We start from the raw sequence: 17,698 nt of genomic DNA, 5'->3' as shown, positions 1-17,698 counted from the left end.
TTGTAAGTATTCAAAAGACGTACTCAAAGAAAGGGAGGAAGGGAGGGAAGGGGAGAAAAGGAGGGAAGGGAGGGGAGTGAAGGGAAGGCCTCAGTTTCCCTATCTGAGGGGGAAAAAGTGCTTCTAGTTCGTGTTGAGACTCTAGTGGGTACAGATCTCCACAGTTCCCTCAGATTACAACTCTAGACACCAACGGAGAAAGGTCCCCTTTCTGACTGCCTGGCCCTTGGGCATACCCCATACAGAATTTTTTAAAATACAGAAAGCAAAGTCGAAAACCTGGGTGGAACTCACCCACCTCCAAGAGTGACACGTAGTAACAGCAAGCACACAGTCCTTCCCTGTAATATTTATTAAGGAATTTACACATACACAGGAAAAAGGCAACCAGGAATTGTGGTTCCCACAGACGAAATCTTTTAAGCAAAGTTTTCTTATTTTAATTTTCAATTAGGGTGAACGATGACTGAGAGGAAAGCTGTCCAGGCTCTCTGCCTCATACACCTGGAACAGGTAGGGAAACAGAGCAGCGCAGGAAACACAGGCATGAAAGAGTGATTGGCAAGTTGAGGGAGGGGAAAGGAAGAAGGGAGCCATCAACGAGACTGCAGTCTTTTTTAACTTTGCAAAAAAACTGGCAACAGTTTTAGGCTGTTGATAAGTTGGTAAATTAACTCCTCTCTGTTGTAAACCTAAAACTGAAAGAAAAAAATAATACCTAGAGCAGATGGGGAGTGGGAGAAACACACACACATACAAACACACGCGCGCGTGCACACAGTACACACGTTAAGCTCCGCATTCTCACTGGAAGGGCTGGACCCCCGGCCACTCAGCCAGTTCCTACTGCAGGCAGGACAGAGGCAGGGAAAGGGGTGTGCGTTTTTGAGTGGGACCTTCACAGAGTCTTTGGTGCTAATAAAGGCTGATTGAAGCAGCGAGTCCTGAAGCCTCAGATTCAAAAGGCAATTCAGGGTACAGTAGAGTAATATTTTTGCTTATCCTCACAGATAGAGTTTTGACTCAACCCAGGGCTAGGGCCAACCTAATCTAAGACCCAAGAAGTATTTGATTTCAGCACTTTCTTCATTCCCACAAATCACTGGAGCATGATGGCTTCCTCTTCAACCAATAATTTGAACATGTAGAAACAGCTTATTAACACATATGGAAGTACCTCTAACTCTCCCCTCTTTGCCTAAAACACAACGCATACAGACCCTTCTGAGAGTCTAACAGGAGGTACTCAAAGGTGGGCACATTTCTCCTGCGGTTTAGTGCCTTCTGCCCACAATTCCTAAGGTGCCAGTGCAGGAGAGGACTGGGGCTGAGGCTGGGGAGGAAGCCAGGATGGCTAGGGAACATGTACAACATAAAGCAACAGAGAGGTCTGCGTGTTTGGGAAGTGGCTGGGCTGGGCAGAATGCCAAACCTCAAATGACAGATTGAGCAATTTCTAAATCAAACTGAGAGAGGTAGGTAATGGGGGTGGGGTGAAAGAATTGGGAAAAGAGGGGAAAGGGGGAGAGATTAGGTAGAGGAGAGTGGCAGCCATACAAGTGTTTTGTTTTTATTTCCACATCTGAGGACTGAGAGTCTGATTTGCTGCCTGTCCATTTCCGCCGCTCATCGACTGTCCATAGCTCAGCATGCCATTGGCTCCACAGAAGTTCATCCCAGCCATCTGCTGGGTCATCTGAAAGGGAGAGAGGAGACTTTCAGACCAGGATGTGGGCATGCAGCCAATTAGAGCAAAAGGCAGGGTAGGAGTCCCTCCGTTTGTGGGGAAGGGGAGAATCAGACAAAGAATACTCTGTTATGGTACACAACTGCCCTGAACCTTAATAGATCATTTCAAGGACACCAGACCACGTAAATGAAGGACTTTTCAGAAGAGAGAAGTTCACAGAGACTAATGCTTAGAGAGGGAAAGAAGGAATCCTGGAGCTAGTCAACATAAAAACAGCATAAAAGTCATCATCTTTTTTCCTTTCCTGGCTCTCATCTGAAATAGAAGGGGATTACTGTTCACTTGCTTTAGCTAACCCTAAGAGTATAGAAACCCCCACTCCAGCAGAGTTACTAATGTCAAAGTGCTTGTGCATGCTCAAGCAGAGAGAAAAAGGAAGGAAAAGTAACTGGATTGTTTAGAATTAACAACCAAAGGCAAAACAACAATAACAACAACAATGACTCCCAAAGACCAACCTGTCTTCAGTGCATGAGAAGGGAAGTTGCTGGGAGAAATGAGTAAGTGAGGTAAGACCTGGGTGGGGTTAGGGCCTCTTTATAAATTAGATTGAAAAACTAGCCTCTGGCAGTGAATACAAGAAATAATTAACCAAAGAAAAATGCCTTAAATTTTCTAAGCCTAGTACATTTTCTGTATAAGTTTTTTCTATAGGAAGCCTATTTTCCTTCCATCAACTTTTAAAGATTTCAAGCTTACAGAAAAGTTGAAAGAACAGTACAATGAAAGCCCTATAGTCTTTCCTTAAATTCCCCAATGCTTAGTTAGCATTTTGCCATATTTTCTCTCTGAGATAAATATGTATACGTGTAAACTTCTAAATATTTTGACGAGCATTGAAAATTGCTGCTATGGTGACATTTTATCCTAAAGTCAGGATGCATCTCACAAGAAAGAACACTTTCCTAGAACCACAATACAATTAACACACTCAAGAAATTTAAGATAAATATGATATCCTAATGTACATTTCATTTTCAAATCTCTTTAATCTAGAACAGTTCCCCTACCATATTTGTCTTTCTTTCCCTCCCTCCCCACCCACAGCATTGTTTTAAGAATTCAGGCTACTTCTTTTGCAGGAAATCTTTCAATATGAATTTATCTTGTATTTTCTTATGACTGGATCCAGTTTAAGTATTTTTGGCAAAATTGTATGTAGGTGATATTGTGTCCTTCTTAGATCTTAGTACCAGATATCAGAAAGCACATGATACTAATGTGTCCCACTGCTGGTCATTTTACATTTGATCACTTGGCTAGGGTAGTAGCCATCATAAGTTTTTTCACTGCAATTAATACATAATCTGAAGGGTATTTCTTTGAGAATATGTGAATACCCTGTTCTTTCTACAATTATCAGTTGCCATTCTTACATAAAGAAGGCTTTGTCTCTATCCCACATCCATTTTTTTTTTGTTTAAAAAAATAAAAATCACTATGGACTCATGAATTTTTTTCCTCAGTGTATTATAATGCATTAATGTCATTTTTTCTGTTAAAATTGTCCCCTTTGGACAGTGGGAGCCTCCAAAAGTTGGCTCATGTGTCTTTTTTGCATGTTCCCATCTGTAATATAGCACTTCAAAAGTTACATAAATAAAAAAGAATAAAAATAAGTGAATTAAAATCCCAACTATGAAAGCCAAAAAAAAAAAAAAAAAAAGAAGAGCAAAGTAAATCAAAAGAAAGCTTATGGAAGGAAATAGTAAAGATAAACCATAAACTGAGGTAAAAACAGAAAAATGTAGAACTAATAAATAAATCAAAATCCTGTTTTTTTTAAAAAAATTTTTTTAATAAAACAGATGGACCACTTAAGTGGTGACTTAAACTAACTGAAAAAAGGATAAGAGGAGTACACAAACATACAAAATAAAAGACGAGAGAAATCACCATTGAAACAGGCAACTAAAAAATCATGACACTATGTGGCCTAACTTTTGATAAATGAATTTGAAAGCTCAAATAAAGTAGATAATCTAGATAAATACAGTCTTCCAAAACTGACTTCCATAGAAGAAACAGAGAAAGTAATCAAAGAATTAACATGCAAAAAAAGCAAAAGGCCCACAAAATTTCACATGGGAATTCTACCAAAGCTTCAAAGACCTATAAATTACTCTAGAATACAGAAAAAGAAAAATGTGACAATACTTTTTGTAAAGCAAGTATCACACTGATACCTAGGCCTGATAAAGACAGCATGTGCACGCATCTGGTATTCTTTGGCTCATCTCTTTATTTTCATACATTGAATCACTTTGTTTTACCTCCATTTTTTGTATCTAGTATAAAATTAGGTGCTGTTTTGTGAGCCAATTTGAATATGTTTTTAATAGAAAAGCTGCCTATTGATATAACTAGTATGTTTGGTCTCAATTCTACCATATTTTGTTTTTACTGTGTTTATTATAATTGCTGTATTTTATAGTTTGTGTATTCTATTTTGTTGTAAAAAATTCCTTTGGTATTTAGAAAATCTCAGATTTTTGCTCTAGTAATTACTTTTATACTAATATTTTTTATATTGTCTTTGGTCACCTTTATTCCATATTCAAGCTCCTACCATTTGATTTGTCAGCTTATTAAATCCTTTGACTTCTACCTAATTTCCTACGAAACAATCAATTCGTTCTTTTCCTCTTTTCTCCTTTTAATTGTACTGTTTGTTTGTCAGAATACAACATATATTCTTCCATTCTTCTCATTACCTTTGTTTTAGTCTTAGGTTTTCAATTAAACATTCAATCACCATTGGTCTTTAGCAAAATGTCCCTAGTCATCTTTTAGTGGAATAAAGCTTATCTTCTCAGTAGGTTCCTAAGGAAAGGCTTAAGTATTATATTCCCTGATAGCTTGCATATTTCAGATTTTGAACCCATTTCTCATTTAGAAAAAAAAGTGCAGCTCACTGCCAGTGTTAATTTAATTTTAAATAAACACACTCTTTGAGGCTGAAGCAAATCTGATTAGTTTTCACTGTGAAAAAAATACATAAAAACTGTTCTTGGAATTATTTCTAAACAGAACTTGTCTCTAATCCTCACATAACAGAAATATATACATAAATCGGATTCATCAAATGAATCTTCAGCTAACTGTTTGAGAACAATGTTAACATCACACGTAGGAATGCTACATTTCCTAGGATTTGGCATTTTCAACAATCCAGAATTACTATATTTTGTAAATGACAATACCACTATTAAAAACAAAATGCTATAAATAGAATAATGTCATTTGTTTCTAAAGACTATTGATATACTAGAGCAAAGTGAAAATAATAATAATAGTGAGCTATTTTGTGGCAAACTTTGGGGGTAAGGTTAGGACGATAGGCTGTGAGTTATCTTGGGGTAAATGCTACAGCCACAAGAACCACCAACATGTATTTTGGGGGCAAAAGGGAAATAGGTTAAAATAGCCTGACATCTGAAGGATAGCTTGGTTGTCTATAAAATACTTGTCCTACCGGTACTGAGTGTTTTGAAAATACTATTCACATTGCTATCTTTCTGTAAGTTGCTACTACGAAGTCTGATATCAACCTGGGTGTTCTTTTTTTTTTTTTTTTTTTTGTAAATGACTGATTTTTGAAGGGTGGGACGTAAGAAGAGGCCTGAGGTCCTGCAAATTTTTCTTGTCTATAAAGTCTAAAAGTTTACGGTGATATGTGTTAGAGTTGACCATTCTGGGTCAGTTTTTCCAGACATAGAGTGGGCTCCTTCAATATTATATTTAAGTCTTTTATTTCTAGAAAGTTTTCTTGTATTGCAGTTTTAAATATATTAATTCTGTTCCACCATTTTGTTTTTCTTCTTTGGGATTCTCCAAATACATTTGTTAGGACTTTTTGGTCTAATTTCCATACTACTTTCTTTCTGATTCTTTTTACAGCTTTCCATATTTAGTTTCCATTTTCTTAGCTCTTTCATGCCTTTCCTCAATGCCAAATATATTTTTAGTTGATTCTATTCTCTCCTGGCTAACTTATAATTCAGTATTTATTTCTGAGTTCAGTAAACATTAATAACTTTCAGTTTTTTGTTTTTCTGTCCATTTTCATTGTAAGTTTTTGAATTTCTAATTCAAGCTGTTTTGTCTGCAAGTATTTGTTATAGGACATTTAATTCAGGTGGGTGGACTATATACATTTTCTTCTGCTTCATGATTGTTTTTTTTTGGGGGGGGGGGAGAATTTTCATTTCCCGAAACATTTTGATTTTCATTTTCTATTTTCTTCTCATAGTAGTTTTGTATCAATGTCATCTGCCACTCTGTTTATTTTGTGTCTTACTCTTTCTGAATCGGCAATGATATAGACAGGGGTGAGGGTTTGGAGAGGTTTACTAGATTTCTTAGTTCAAGGGCACCCTCTTCTGTAAGAATAGTGAAATGACTATTGAAGGGGAGAAGGATGGTGTATTTCCGATTTTGCGATTTTCTTTTCCACTTCTCATTTCTTACTTTCCCTTTGCCACCAGGTCTCCAAAGAGCACATTCTCCTTATAAGTCATCTTCGTCTCCCCTGGAAGCAAGGCTTTTCCAAGGCTACTATTTATAATCCTATTTATTTCAATCCCTTATTTTTGATTCTAGAAGTAACCAGAGTCTTAATCTACCAGATCTCAGACCTATTCTCAGCATGTCACCGATCAGGGTAGGACTTTCTCTTTCTAGGGGGTGATTTTACCTATGTTCTGTCACTGCTTCCTCTCCCCTTTTCACATTGTCTCCTCTGTGACGTTGGCTCTGCTGGATTTAGTATACACCTACTGCCATGTAATTTAAAGTCTGTATTCTATCTACTAGATGTGGTAGTCATGGGTTATGGGTGATTATATTTATGCTCCTTATTTAACTATATAGGTTGTTTTTGTTTTGATGAAGGTGTGGAGAAATTTAGGTTTAGGCAGTTACCCTTATTCTACAAGAACCCAGAACTCCTTGGAAAGTCTGACTTTAGACAGACCTTCTAGGAGGAAAAAAAAAAAAAAAAAAAAGCAAACCTAAGAATGTCTCTTGCATTGTCCCATCCACTATTAGGATTCAAGAATAAGGGAGAGACACAAAGTGAGACAGCCTTGAGGTAGTCTCAAACTGCTGTCCCAAGTTAAATGGAGTAGCTTACCTGAGTGAGATTCCATTGCAGCTGCTGAGCTGGCTGAACCCCGTACACAGTCTGGGGCATAGCTGCCATGCCTGCCATGTAGCCAGCCTGATGGGTGGTCATCATTCCATTTGGCACACCCATCACTGATGCCTGCATGCCACCCATATAGCCTGCAGGCATGGCCATGGGGGCAACCATCCCAGAAGCTCCTGGCTGAGCTACCATGCCTACTGGAGGCGGCATCATGCTCCCCATTATGCTGTTTGGAGGCGCAACTCCAGGGAAACTGGGGTAGGCTGTGGGATATGCCATCTGAGCAGGAGCCATGAACATTGCTACCAAGAAAACACACACACAGATCTGTTAGAAGGAAAGTACACAAAGTCAATCCAAAGTCTCACTGGCTACTCCTTTCCAGCCTGAATTTCTCAGGACTACTCAAATCGGAATGCTCTTTTACACAGCAGAACAGTTAGTTAGAAAGCTTCCCTACAAGATTTGCTATGACTTACCAGTGAGTTACTGACCTAACCACTTCCCCTCTAAGGTTTAGATCCAGACGTTGTGTTAGACTTCACACAGGTGTGACACCAAACCCACGGAAGTATCTGCTGATACTTTGTGGCTTCACAGGAAGCAACAATCTTGTTCAGGCTTATTTGGAGTATGATGTCCCAGCCCCCAAAACAACTGCCCTGTCACAACAAATAATCCCTGCATGGAAGTCCTAATGTCTTTATCTGGCATATTGCCGTGACCCCCATGAAATTTACCTTGGGCGGGCATTTGTGGTGTCTGGGATCCATATAGTGAAAGGATGGAGTCTTTAGAGAGTTGCTTCTTGCCTGTTTCTTCTGATTTGCTCCCTGGCTCTGGAAACAGGTTCAGGTTTTCAGGAACAGAGCCAGCACTCCCTGCAGTTGGCATGGAACCTACAACCTTAGGGCAAAGAGGACAAGAGGAGAGTTGAAACTGTCCTCATGGGGGTCTCTGTAAGGACCGCCCTCATCTCTCTGCTGCTCCTAACATTTCCGATAAGAATTCGTGGCTCAGTTAATAACTGCCTGATGTTTTTACCATACAAATATCTGAAAACACCTGATACTCAGGTTCTGGTACAATTCTTTGTTTTTTAGCAAAACAATGTGACTTGGTAAAAACAAAACAAACAACAAAAAACAAATAAATGATGCAGCCAGAAAGAAATGACTTTAGATTCTAGTGCAGCCATTTACTAGTTTTATATTGAAAGACTAATTACATAACTTTTCTGAACTAATGCTTCCTTATCTATAAAATATCTATTTTGTAGGGCTGTGGGGATGATTTTAAATTATAAATGAAACCACAAAATTATATACAAACATTGTGCCTGGTACACAGCAGGTATTCCACAAATGGTAGCCATCAAATGCCTCAAGTCTCTCATATCTACAAATTCTCTGGCAATAACTCAGGCTGAGGAGTTAACTTAAAGCATCAGCCTTTATAATCTGACACACCTTTGCTAGAAGCCCACTCAAAGGGTCCACCCTTTCTGAGCAGGAGACAAAACAGAATGAATAGTAATCTTAGGATGACCCAGTATTAAGGGAAGAGTCAAGAATTAAGAAAACCAAAGTCCAGTTCCACCAAAGAAGCATGAATGACATGGTTCCATGGTTAAGTTATCAAAATTGCTCTTTTCAGAATACTCTTTAATCCTAAGGAGCCCACGAGACTCACCTTTCTAGAAACTGAAGAAGAGGGGGATGTAACAGAGGCCAAAAGTTCTAAATCCTTCTCTAGAGTATTGCTGGTCTTACTGTTTGTAATGGAGCAGGCCACAGGAGCATCTGGAAAGAGAGATCGAAGTTAAAATGTAGCACTGCTCATTAAGCCTATGCCTTCCTTCTATTCTATAGACGAAGCTGACAGAGAAGCCCTATATGTTCCATCATAGAAATCCACGCTTCTAGTATCATCTACCTTGGATGGGACATCTCAAAAGAGGCTTCATTTCCAAGAGCACACTGGAGAAGCCTATAGCTCAGCTATAGGTTACAGGGCAGCAGAAACCCAGGCCTGAAGCCTGCATCAGCACCACAGCAAGGGGGCTGGTTGGCTCCTTTATGGCTATTTGAGGGACAAAGTTGTGTAGGATTCATTTTCAGAGAGAAATGAAAAGTATAGAAATTAGAAGCCAATTAGAAGTAGCTAATAACCTAAATCAGCAAAAAAGGACTGAAATGAAGTACAACTATCAGTGCATACAAGGTAAAGAACAAGCTCTACTTCTGAAAGGGGCAGGATCACTAGTTTAGGGTTTCAAAGGTTTAAAGATAAATGACCACAAGGTAATGAGCCATCTCAGAAACAGGTCGTACCTGAAAAATGAGAGAGATGGGGATGGGCTCACAGGTGGTGATTTAATGAAAAATGCTAATGTTTACTGAGTGCTTACTATGTGCCAGGCAAGGGGCTAAGAGCTTTAGCAGCATCTCATTTCATCCTTCCAACAACACCTTTGAAGTAGAGACTCTGATCATCCTCACTGCATAGACAGGAAAGTAATGTTCACAGGTTAAGTGAATTGCCCAAAGTCACATAATAGTAAGTAGCAGATTTGGGACTCTGGCTCTCAAGGCCATGCTCTTAACCACTACACTGTACTATCACTCTGAAAATTCCACAGTAAACACTTCTTAGCACAACCACTCAGATGTAAAACAACGAGAACATGAGAGAACAATCTTAGTGACGAAGATACAAACTGAAGACTGTCATCTCTACCTATCTTTCCAGGATCGGAGAAAATTCATTAAAAGTTAAAATTATGGGAGTGGAAAAGTCTAACTCTTACCAAGGCCCAACAAATCCATGACAGGTGCTGTAGATTTCGGGGAGCTTTTCCGAGGTAGTTGTGGATCTTCTTTTTTCTGTGGCTAAGGTGAAAATATGTTACAGAAAGAAATAAGCAGGTGCTTTGAACCCTCTTTAACTCTCTTCACAGTAAAGCCACAGGTATTCTTGTGGTATGGTTGCTGTTATTCAAAGAGAGCTACCAAAGAAAACAAAACTCAGGAAGTGTCGGGTGAAAGATTTAAGTCAGGAGGCATGAGAACAAAAATCAATACTAAAGGGAAAAACAAAGATATCTGTGCTTGTTTGGCTTTCTGAAGAGAGATTTTTCTGAAGCAAATACAACCACAGATCAGGGGATTCAACAGAAGTAGCAATTTTGGGTCCCAGGAAAAATCAAGAATAAAGGTACAAGAGCTGAGAGCCAACAAATCTAGCAATTAGAAAACCTTTAATATTAAAAGGGAGATCAATTTAAAGATTACCTAATTTACTCTGCCAATATCAGTAATGACTGTGTCCTGCACACAGCGCAACTCAGAATGATGATAGAAGACTGTTTGTTAAGCAAATAGTAAAAAGTCCCCTCTCCCAAGATTCCAAGCTTGTATATTAGAGAATCTACTACTATAGCCACAATATGTCCTGTGGAAAAAGAAAGGTGTCTCCTTCATTGTGAATACAAGAAGCAATTGTTTAAAATGGATTAATATTCCCTGGCTTTTAGACTGTTCTTAACTGCAACAGGAAATGAGGTACAAAAGGTCTAACAAGAGAAAGATTATATGGAAGTAGCATCTGCTCAGAAGGTATCATACAGCCTTGGCATTCTGGCATGGAACGTGCCTCTTGCTTAAATGGGACAGATGCAGTTCCCAAACTTCCATCTGGCCCCAAAAAGAAGTGTTACAGATCAGATTAGGCAAAAATAAGCAATGGGAAAGAAGCAGAAATGGCAGCAGGCAATCTAACCTAAATGCGGAACCCTTTAGCCCCAGAGGCAAAATGCTATCGACTCCACCTCACCCCACCACACATATAAACACACACACAAAGCCATGCACTCAGTGCAAATACTTTCCCACTTACCATTTTCACTTTCTCAAAAACAACAGGTTCCATTTTTTTCTCAGGTGCTGGTTCACTCCCTCTTTTCCACTTGTCATCTTTTTCTTTCTATAATGATTTTACAAACAAGATAAAGAACACAAGCCCAATGGTGACTAATAGTTTGATAAATTACCATTCCAAATGCCCAAAAATGAAACAAAAAGTCCCTATTGAATCTGAAGCAGGAGTCTCACTAGCTTGGGGGGTTTCTAGGTGTCAGGCATGAGAGCTGGTCTTGTCCACATTAGCCTCAATGCTCTACGAAGCATCCTTCAAATATCTTAGGTGCCTGCCGCCTTCCTCATTCTGTCTTATGACTCTTGAAATGTACATTTAAGGCTATCTAGAGAGGATAAAACATTTCACCAGTTAGCTACCTCTTTTTTATTCAAGTTTAACTTCCTCACACTTTGAGGGGTTCCTCCTCATCTTGGTACACTAGTGAATAAATTCATGTTCATCTAATTTGGCATAAAGCCTTTGTGATTTTATAAATTCGATCTTAAGTTTTATCAAGCCTCATCTCTTTTTTTAAAAAAAAAATCAGAAAATAAACAGTAATTTCAAGCTTAAAGAGTAAAAAACCAAAAATCATGGAAATAAAGCAAAAAAAATAAAAGAGTAAACAGATTAAAGTATCCCTTTTAGGTTTTCCTGAATGATTTGCCAGTATAAAACCAAAAAGCACATCAAATAAAATATTACAAAGTCTCTCTCAGTTTCTGTTACTTTCAGGGGCAGTTTCATAATACTTTTACAGTGATGTTATTGGTCACATTTTAAACATCAAATAAACATCTAATTGTAAAACAGAGCCACAAAGAAAATTCAAGAACACAAACATATGAAAGGAAGTATTAGCTTTGCTAATGATCAAAAAGTGTAAATTAAAATGCATTTTTTGGGAAGATCTTAATAATCTAATTTCGGTAGAGATAAAGTAAAACTAGCACTCTTATGCAATACTGAGAAAACAGTATAAAATAACAATACAATTCTGGAAAGTATGTTGGCAAAAGTATAAAAGACCTAGATAATATTGTAATATATCTTAATAATCCAAAATATGGAAAAGGTTATTTATATGCACCAAGAAATTCACTGCAGAATTATTTATGAAGAAAAACTTACCTGAAACTAATATAAAATAATAGTGAATATCAACTCTAATTGAAAAAGAAAAATTAAAAAAAGAAAAATTTAAATTAAAACCTGTATGCCACAAGTAAAATAAATTATGATCTAGCTACTTATTGGACAATGATGCGATAATTAAAAATTATGAAAACTACATAAGTAACATAAAAATACATGATATAGTAAGTTGAATGAAAGTAAAAGACATTCTATATAACTGTATTATCACTGTGCCTCCAAAAATTATAGAGAAAAAGAGGGAATATACCAAGATGATAATCATTACTAAAAGTTGACATGGATTTTCTACTTTTTCGTATTTTCTGTAAAATGATATTATAATCACAAACATATGTCTGTTTCATACATAGTATAACACAATACGAAACACTATTTCTTAAAGTTAAAAATGTTTTATCTGTCTATTAAAAAATACTCTTTAATTAACAAAACTAGTTTCTTTTCAATTTGACATTAAATGTCTTCACTTAGAAAATATTAATTCTTGGCATATAAATATTCGCAAGAATATTTTCAAAAATCTAAGCACGTGAAATGAAATTTGAAATAGCCTTTTGGTAAACAGGAGGATTTCCTTCCTAAATGAAAACACCTACGAGTAAAACAGGCTGTTTTCCTGGGCACGGTACACCAGCAACATAATTATGAACAAACACTATCTTCACACAGCAACTCTTCCTACCTCCCTCATCTTTGGGATTACCTCAGTTACCCTTTTCTGATTTCATATAATTTCATATCTTCAGGTACAATGAACAGGGCTTGGCAGACCGACCATTTGTAGTTTTCTACAAATGAAAGGAAATGTATATGTTTTGTTTCAAACTTTTTGATGATGCCTTCCAAGCCACAGCTATACACTGGGTTAATCCTTCTTAGAACAGTTATGATTACTTATAGGTACCTTTTCTGTCTGACTATGAGGTAAGAGTCCTTCATACTAAGGAATTATCTTTACCTAATTATGCATATTACTTTGCACTGACTTTCCTGCACTGAAATTCACCTACCAGTTAATGCTGTTTCGCACAACCTCAAAAGATCGATTTGGAGATGATTCTAATCAGCTTGACATTAAATTATATGGAAAGATGTAGAACCTTGGTGATTTTGCCGGCTAGTACATGCTCCATTAAAATAAATAACTAGCTAGATGGGGGGGTGGGTAGGCAGGTAGACAGACAAGGCCTCTGCTGGAACTGGAGAATCCCATACTCTCTATATTTCTGAGACTCAAGAAATGGTCGATGATTCCTAAGAGAATTCATTGCAGGATATTGTCAAAGCCTTTTTAAAGGCCTAAATACTCATATTTATTGGTGTTCCTTTAGTTGTCAGTAGTCAGGCTTATATTCTTCCAGAAACCACGCTCTATTTCCTCCTGTATGTTATACTTGTCCTAGTTATCGCACATTGTATTGCAGATTCTAACCTCACATCTAGGATGGAAAGCGCACTTGACAACTGGTAGTCTCCTTCTAAAACCTTTCTCAGAAACGAAGGTGCCCTTGGCAATCTGTCCATCGACACAGAAGAAATATACACTGGTCAAACTGAAGGAAACTCTGGTGATTTAATGACAGCTAATTTTGTTGACCTCATTTACAAAATAAAAAATTCATGTATGTGTGTGCATATATGTATACACTTATTATTCTATTTGATCTCATATGCCCAAGATGTCCATTTGAAGAAATAATTTCAAACTAGGAATCATTTACACCCAAATACAGAAAAGGCGAAGAATTTACTGATGGTTTGCTCTGTCTGCCCCTAAGGCCAAAGTTTGCTCCTCATGATACCTCATGGCCTTGACCCAAAAATTGGCTTTTTTCTACTTCTGTATTTTGTAAATGATAGTTTTTGAGCATGTTGGTAGCTATTCTTCAAATTCTTCCCTGGCCTGATTAATAAGCAAATTACATTATATGCAAAAAATTTGAAAGATTTACCACCAACCCTAAAGGCATTGATGTCCAGACTTCGGTCCATATATTTCTTCTTCTCATATTTATCTCGAATAAATCCCTCAACAGCTCTGCAAAAAGCCTTTAAGGACAAATCAAACAAATCCCACGGTATGACTAGAAAAGATCACTCTCTCCCCACTGCCTGGTTTCCCCATATGGCTCCTGTCTCTTCACATGTAAGTTCCCTGACCAAAACCTTGAAATGCCTTCTTCACAGTTACTTCAGGGAATCCTGTTTCCTTTGATTTTCCTTCAGAGTGATGAGAGCAACAAAAGGGCTTAAGCTTCATACTGCTACCAGAGGAGCCTGTGGCTGTTCTAGAATACAGGTAAAGCAGCAATTACCTATTTCAAAGATCTTAAGTCAATAGGCCTTAAACAAAGGCAACTGAGTGCCTCTCATAACTATAAACTCTTGCACCCTCCTATTAGATTTTAATTGGTGGGTCTTCTGCAGGGCCCCAAATCTGTATTTTAACATGTTCAACCTTCACCAACCAAAAAGCAAACTCTAATGAGCTGGTTGATAAAACTACATTTTGAGGAACACTGCCTTTAGGGAGTTTGGTTTTGTGAGCTGGGTGCTATATCAAGTAGTTGGAATGGCAGGGAGTGGGGGGTGGGGAAGTGGAATTATTAACTGGTTAACAACAGTTAATTCTTTTACATAGACTATAAAAAGACATTAAAAATAAATGGCAGTTTTGCTGATTCGACACAACACAGTAAAGTTTTAATCAAATAATAATTTCAGAGATCCAAAAACTACTGAAAAAGTCACTTTATGGGGAGAATTCACAGTGAATCACTGCAATCTTTATTCCTAAACGAGTCTTCCCCATATGACACCACCATTCTGATACAGAAAGTATACATATGCTTTTGTATGCCTTGGTTGCAGGTGAGAGGGAATGTAAGACTTTGACCAATCTAGAGAGATTAGATCTGACTTTTGCCAAATCATGGGTCTTGGGTCTTATGTGACTCTTCCAAAACACCAAAACACCGCTCAGCCTTCTAAGTTTCTCCAGAAAAGATACAGGTCTATTTGAGGTCGCCGAAAGGTCTCCGGAAGGTAGGCTTCATAAAGTCGGTTTGCCTTTCCGTTCCCCATCTCTTGCATGCACTGCAATAAAAAAAGAGATGTGGAAACATGGAATGTCAGAATAAGAAAGAACTGAAAAACTTCTCACCCAATGGCAGCATCTTACAATTTAAGAACCAACCTAGAGAAAAGCAGAACCAAGATTTAAACCTGTGTATCCTGATTTCCAGTCCATGATTCTCTTTACTCCTAAATATTTACCCATAGTTGTCTTTCCCACTCCCCACAAGAGTTCCTTTTATTGAAAGATCTGTCTGACAAGACATATTTAATTCAGTGATAGTTCAAGATCTCATTTAAAAGTCCAAGACACAGCTACCAATCAAAATGTCTACTTGGCAGACAATAATCAGTGCCTAATCGGACAGGCAGTACACGGGCAATAACTACTTTCAGAGTTTATACTATTAATTAACCTATTCAGCTTTATTACCAATAAGTGTGCTTCACACTCGGCTTTTGAAATAGACTCTAATACTTGAAGGATAAATTCCGAGTCTTTTTAAATCTTCAAATTCTCAAATACCTCCATGGATATAATTTCCTTCATAAGATACAGCAAAGTTCAAATGAAAAATATAACATGAATCTATAAAAACAGTCTAAGGTATTTCTAAAGCCATGTCCTGGTTAAGAATAACCTCTTAACCTCTTATTTCCACCACTGACTTTAGCAACTGGTTTTCTTTGGAGCCACTCCCTGCCACCCACCCCCTGACCCCCAATTTTTAAAATCACTTTAAAAAGTTTCAACGTAGTAAGAGAGTAGAGAACAATGAATCCACATGGAGGTGCAGATCTTAGGCCAGCTGGACTCACTAACTTAAGCGTCTACTTGGCCCATCAACCTAAAAGCAAGCAAAATTCATATTTGCATTTTAGCAAAAAAATATTATAAGTCTATAAGTTAAGAGGAGCTTTTTTTGTTTTCAGAGACTATCTGAAACTACAAGTGTTAGATCTACAAGGGCCTTTGTAGATCTAACACTTGTAGTTTTAGATATTATTTGGAAAATAATCCAAAGACCTACCCTTTATACCTTCCTGGATCCATGAGGGCCTAAACCATAGACTATTTGTGTTTTAAAGTACATAAAATATAGGTATACTAATTTGTATATTCAATAGAAAGATTAAAAACTTCCCTATTAAGGTATGAGAATTTGACACAAGCGTTTGACAACTAAATTTTCCTTTACCTTCACCTTTGTGCCCAGTTTGAAATTCATCTTGAATTACTTTAACACAGGGATATAGGAGATGCTGACTCATTCCTGGGCTGTGTAAGTACCTGTATCTGTTCTTGAGTCCACTGGTCGAGGTTAACTGATTTTACCCTGGATATGTGCACCCCCAGATTCCTGTGGATTCCAGCGCATCGAATGCAGATGAACACGCCAATGTTCCAGGAGGCCCATCGTGGCCCTGTGAAGGCCAGGAACAGGAAAATACAGTACAGGTTAAAACAACACTAGGCCTATGCTGTACTATTTAAACATTACAATAAAAAGACCCATGCTGTAATATTTACATTATCAAACATTTCTGCTAGAATATAGTGAGAGAATTGTTACCGCAATCACCTTTTTATTGGTTTTGTTTATTCCTCTATGGATCAGCTTTGTTTGTTTTTAGTATTTTCACACAGCTGTGCAATCATCACCACCATCTAATTCCAGAACATTTTAATCATCCCAAAGAAAAATCTCAAACCCATTAGCAGACACTCCCCCTTGACTCCCAGCTCCTCTCGCCCCTACTCTAGCTTCTGGCAACCATGAATCTAATTTCTGTTTCTATATATTTTCCAATTCTGGACATTTCATATAAATGGAATTATACAATTTGTGTGTATTTGTATATGGAGCAGCTTTTTACAGTGTCCAATAATAATAAATGTTGAAATACAGATATAATACTGTTACTTATATAAAGAAAAATCTCAGGAGAACAGTGGAAAAGTTATGTCACATTTTATGTAGTATCTGACATGAACAGCCCTCCCTCAAGAAACTTTTCAATGGTGGTGGGACCTGGATTCATTTTTCCTACTAGGAAAGAAGATACAGATACGCCATGTCAGCCTAAGGATCAACCTGAAATTTAAAGCTTTGTTTATCCTCCCCCCCCCATCAGGCCTATAAAATATGTATCCAGATTAATTTACTAGGATCCTTTCCTTTGGGTCGATGTCCCTATTTTACGCAACTACAGAACCATCTAGATTGAAGACAGTCAAAAAATAAAAAGATGCTTATTGAAATAAGAAAGAAATCTCAGGTATGTATTTTAATAAAAAATTGCTACATAATCTCCCATCCCATACCAACTTTGCTCACTCTAATAATCACTCTGGAAAATTATAAAATTCCTCTTCATAATTTTTATACAGGAAATAAGTGACTTACTTTTATATGACATTTGCCAAAGACTCACTTAAAAATCACTACTATTTTCTTCTCCATTATTCCACTTGGCAAAAATTTACCACATAAAATAAACATGATATAGAAGTTAGAGGTTGCAGTGGAGAGGTGAAAAGACACAGATTGATTTTCTACAGTGATACAGGACCTGTGTTTGGAACAACTAAGGGCACAAGACTTCACTTATGTCGGACATAATTATTTTGTTAGTCTGCAGGTTTT

General features: G+C 37.4%; 1 protein-coding gene across 2 annotated transcripts in view; it reads right to left on the bottom strand.

Annotated features, from left to right (window-relative positions):
* Nucleotides 1–333: 333 nt before the first annotated feature.
* The window catches only part of SMAP2 (small ArfGAP2), a 38,390-nt gene continuing 21,025 nt past the window's right edge, over nucleotides 334–17,698 (bottom strand). For both annotated transcript variants that reach the window (XM_016140059.2, XM_016140060.2), the window contains 9 exons: nucleotides 16,342–16,475; nucleotides 14,986–15,071; nucleotides 13,935–14,013; nucleotides 10,797–10,883; nucleotides 9,709–9,790; nucleotides 8,592–8,701; nucleotides 7,640–7,805; nucleotides 6,885–7,201; nucleotides 334–1,696 (listed from right to left, as the gene is read on the bottom strand). In XM_016140059.2, the coding sequence (XP_015995545.1) occupies nucleotides 1,571–1,696; nucleotides 6,885–7,201; nucleotides 7,640–7,805; nucleotides 8,592–8,701; nucleotides 9,709–9,790; nucleotides 10,797–10,883; nucleotides 13,935–14,013; nucleotides 14,986–15,071; nucleotides 16,342–16,475 (1,187 nt within the window). In that variant the 3' untranslated portion in view covers nucleotides 334–1,570. The remainder of the gene's footprint in view (nucleotides 1,697–6,884; nucleotides 7,202–7,639; nucleotides 7,806–8,591; nucleotides 8,702–9,708; nucleotides 9,791–10,796; nucleotides 10,884–13,934; nucleotides 14,014–14,985; nucleotides 15,072–16,341; nucleotides 16,476–17,698) is intronic.

This window comes from Rousettus aegyptiacus, unplaced genomic scaffold (assembly GCF_014176215.1).
Source record: "Rousettus aegyptiacus isolate mRouAeg1 unplaced genomic scaffold, mRouAeg1.p scaffold_m13_p_1, whole genome shotgun sequence".
Taxonomy (NCBI): Eukaryota; Metazoa; Chordata; class Mammalia; order Chiroptera; family Pteropodidae; genus Rousettus; species Rousettus aegyptiacus.
The sequence above is the reverse complement of the archived record's forward strand: the minus strand, read 5'-3'. Positions and strand labels throughout refer to the sequence as shown.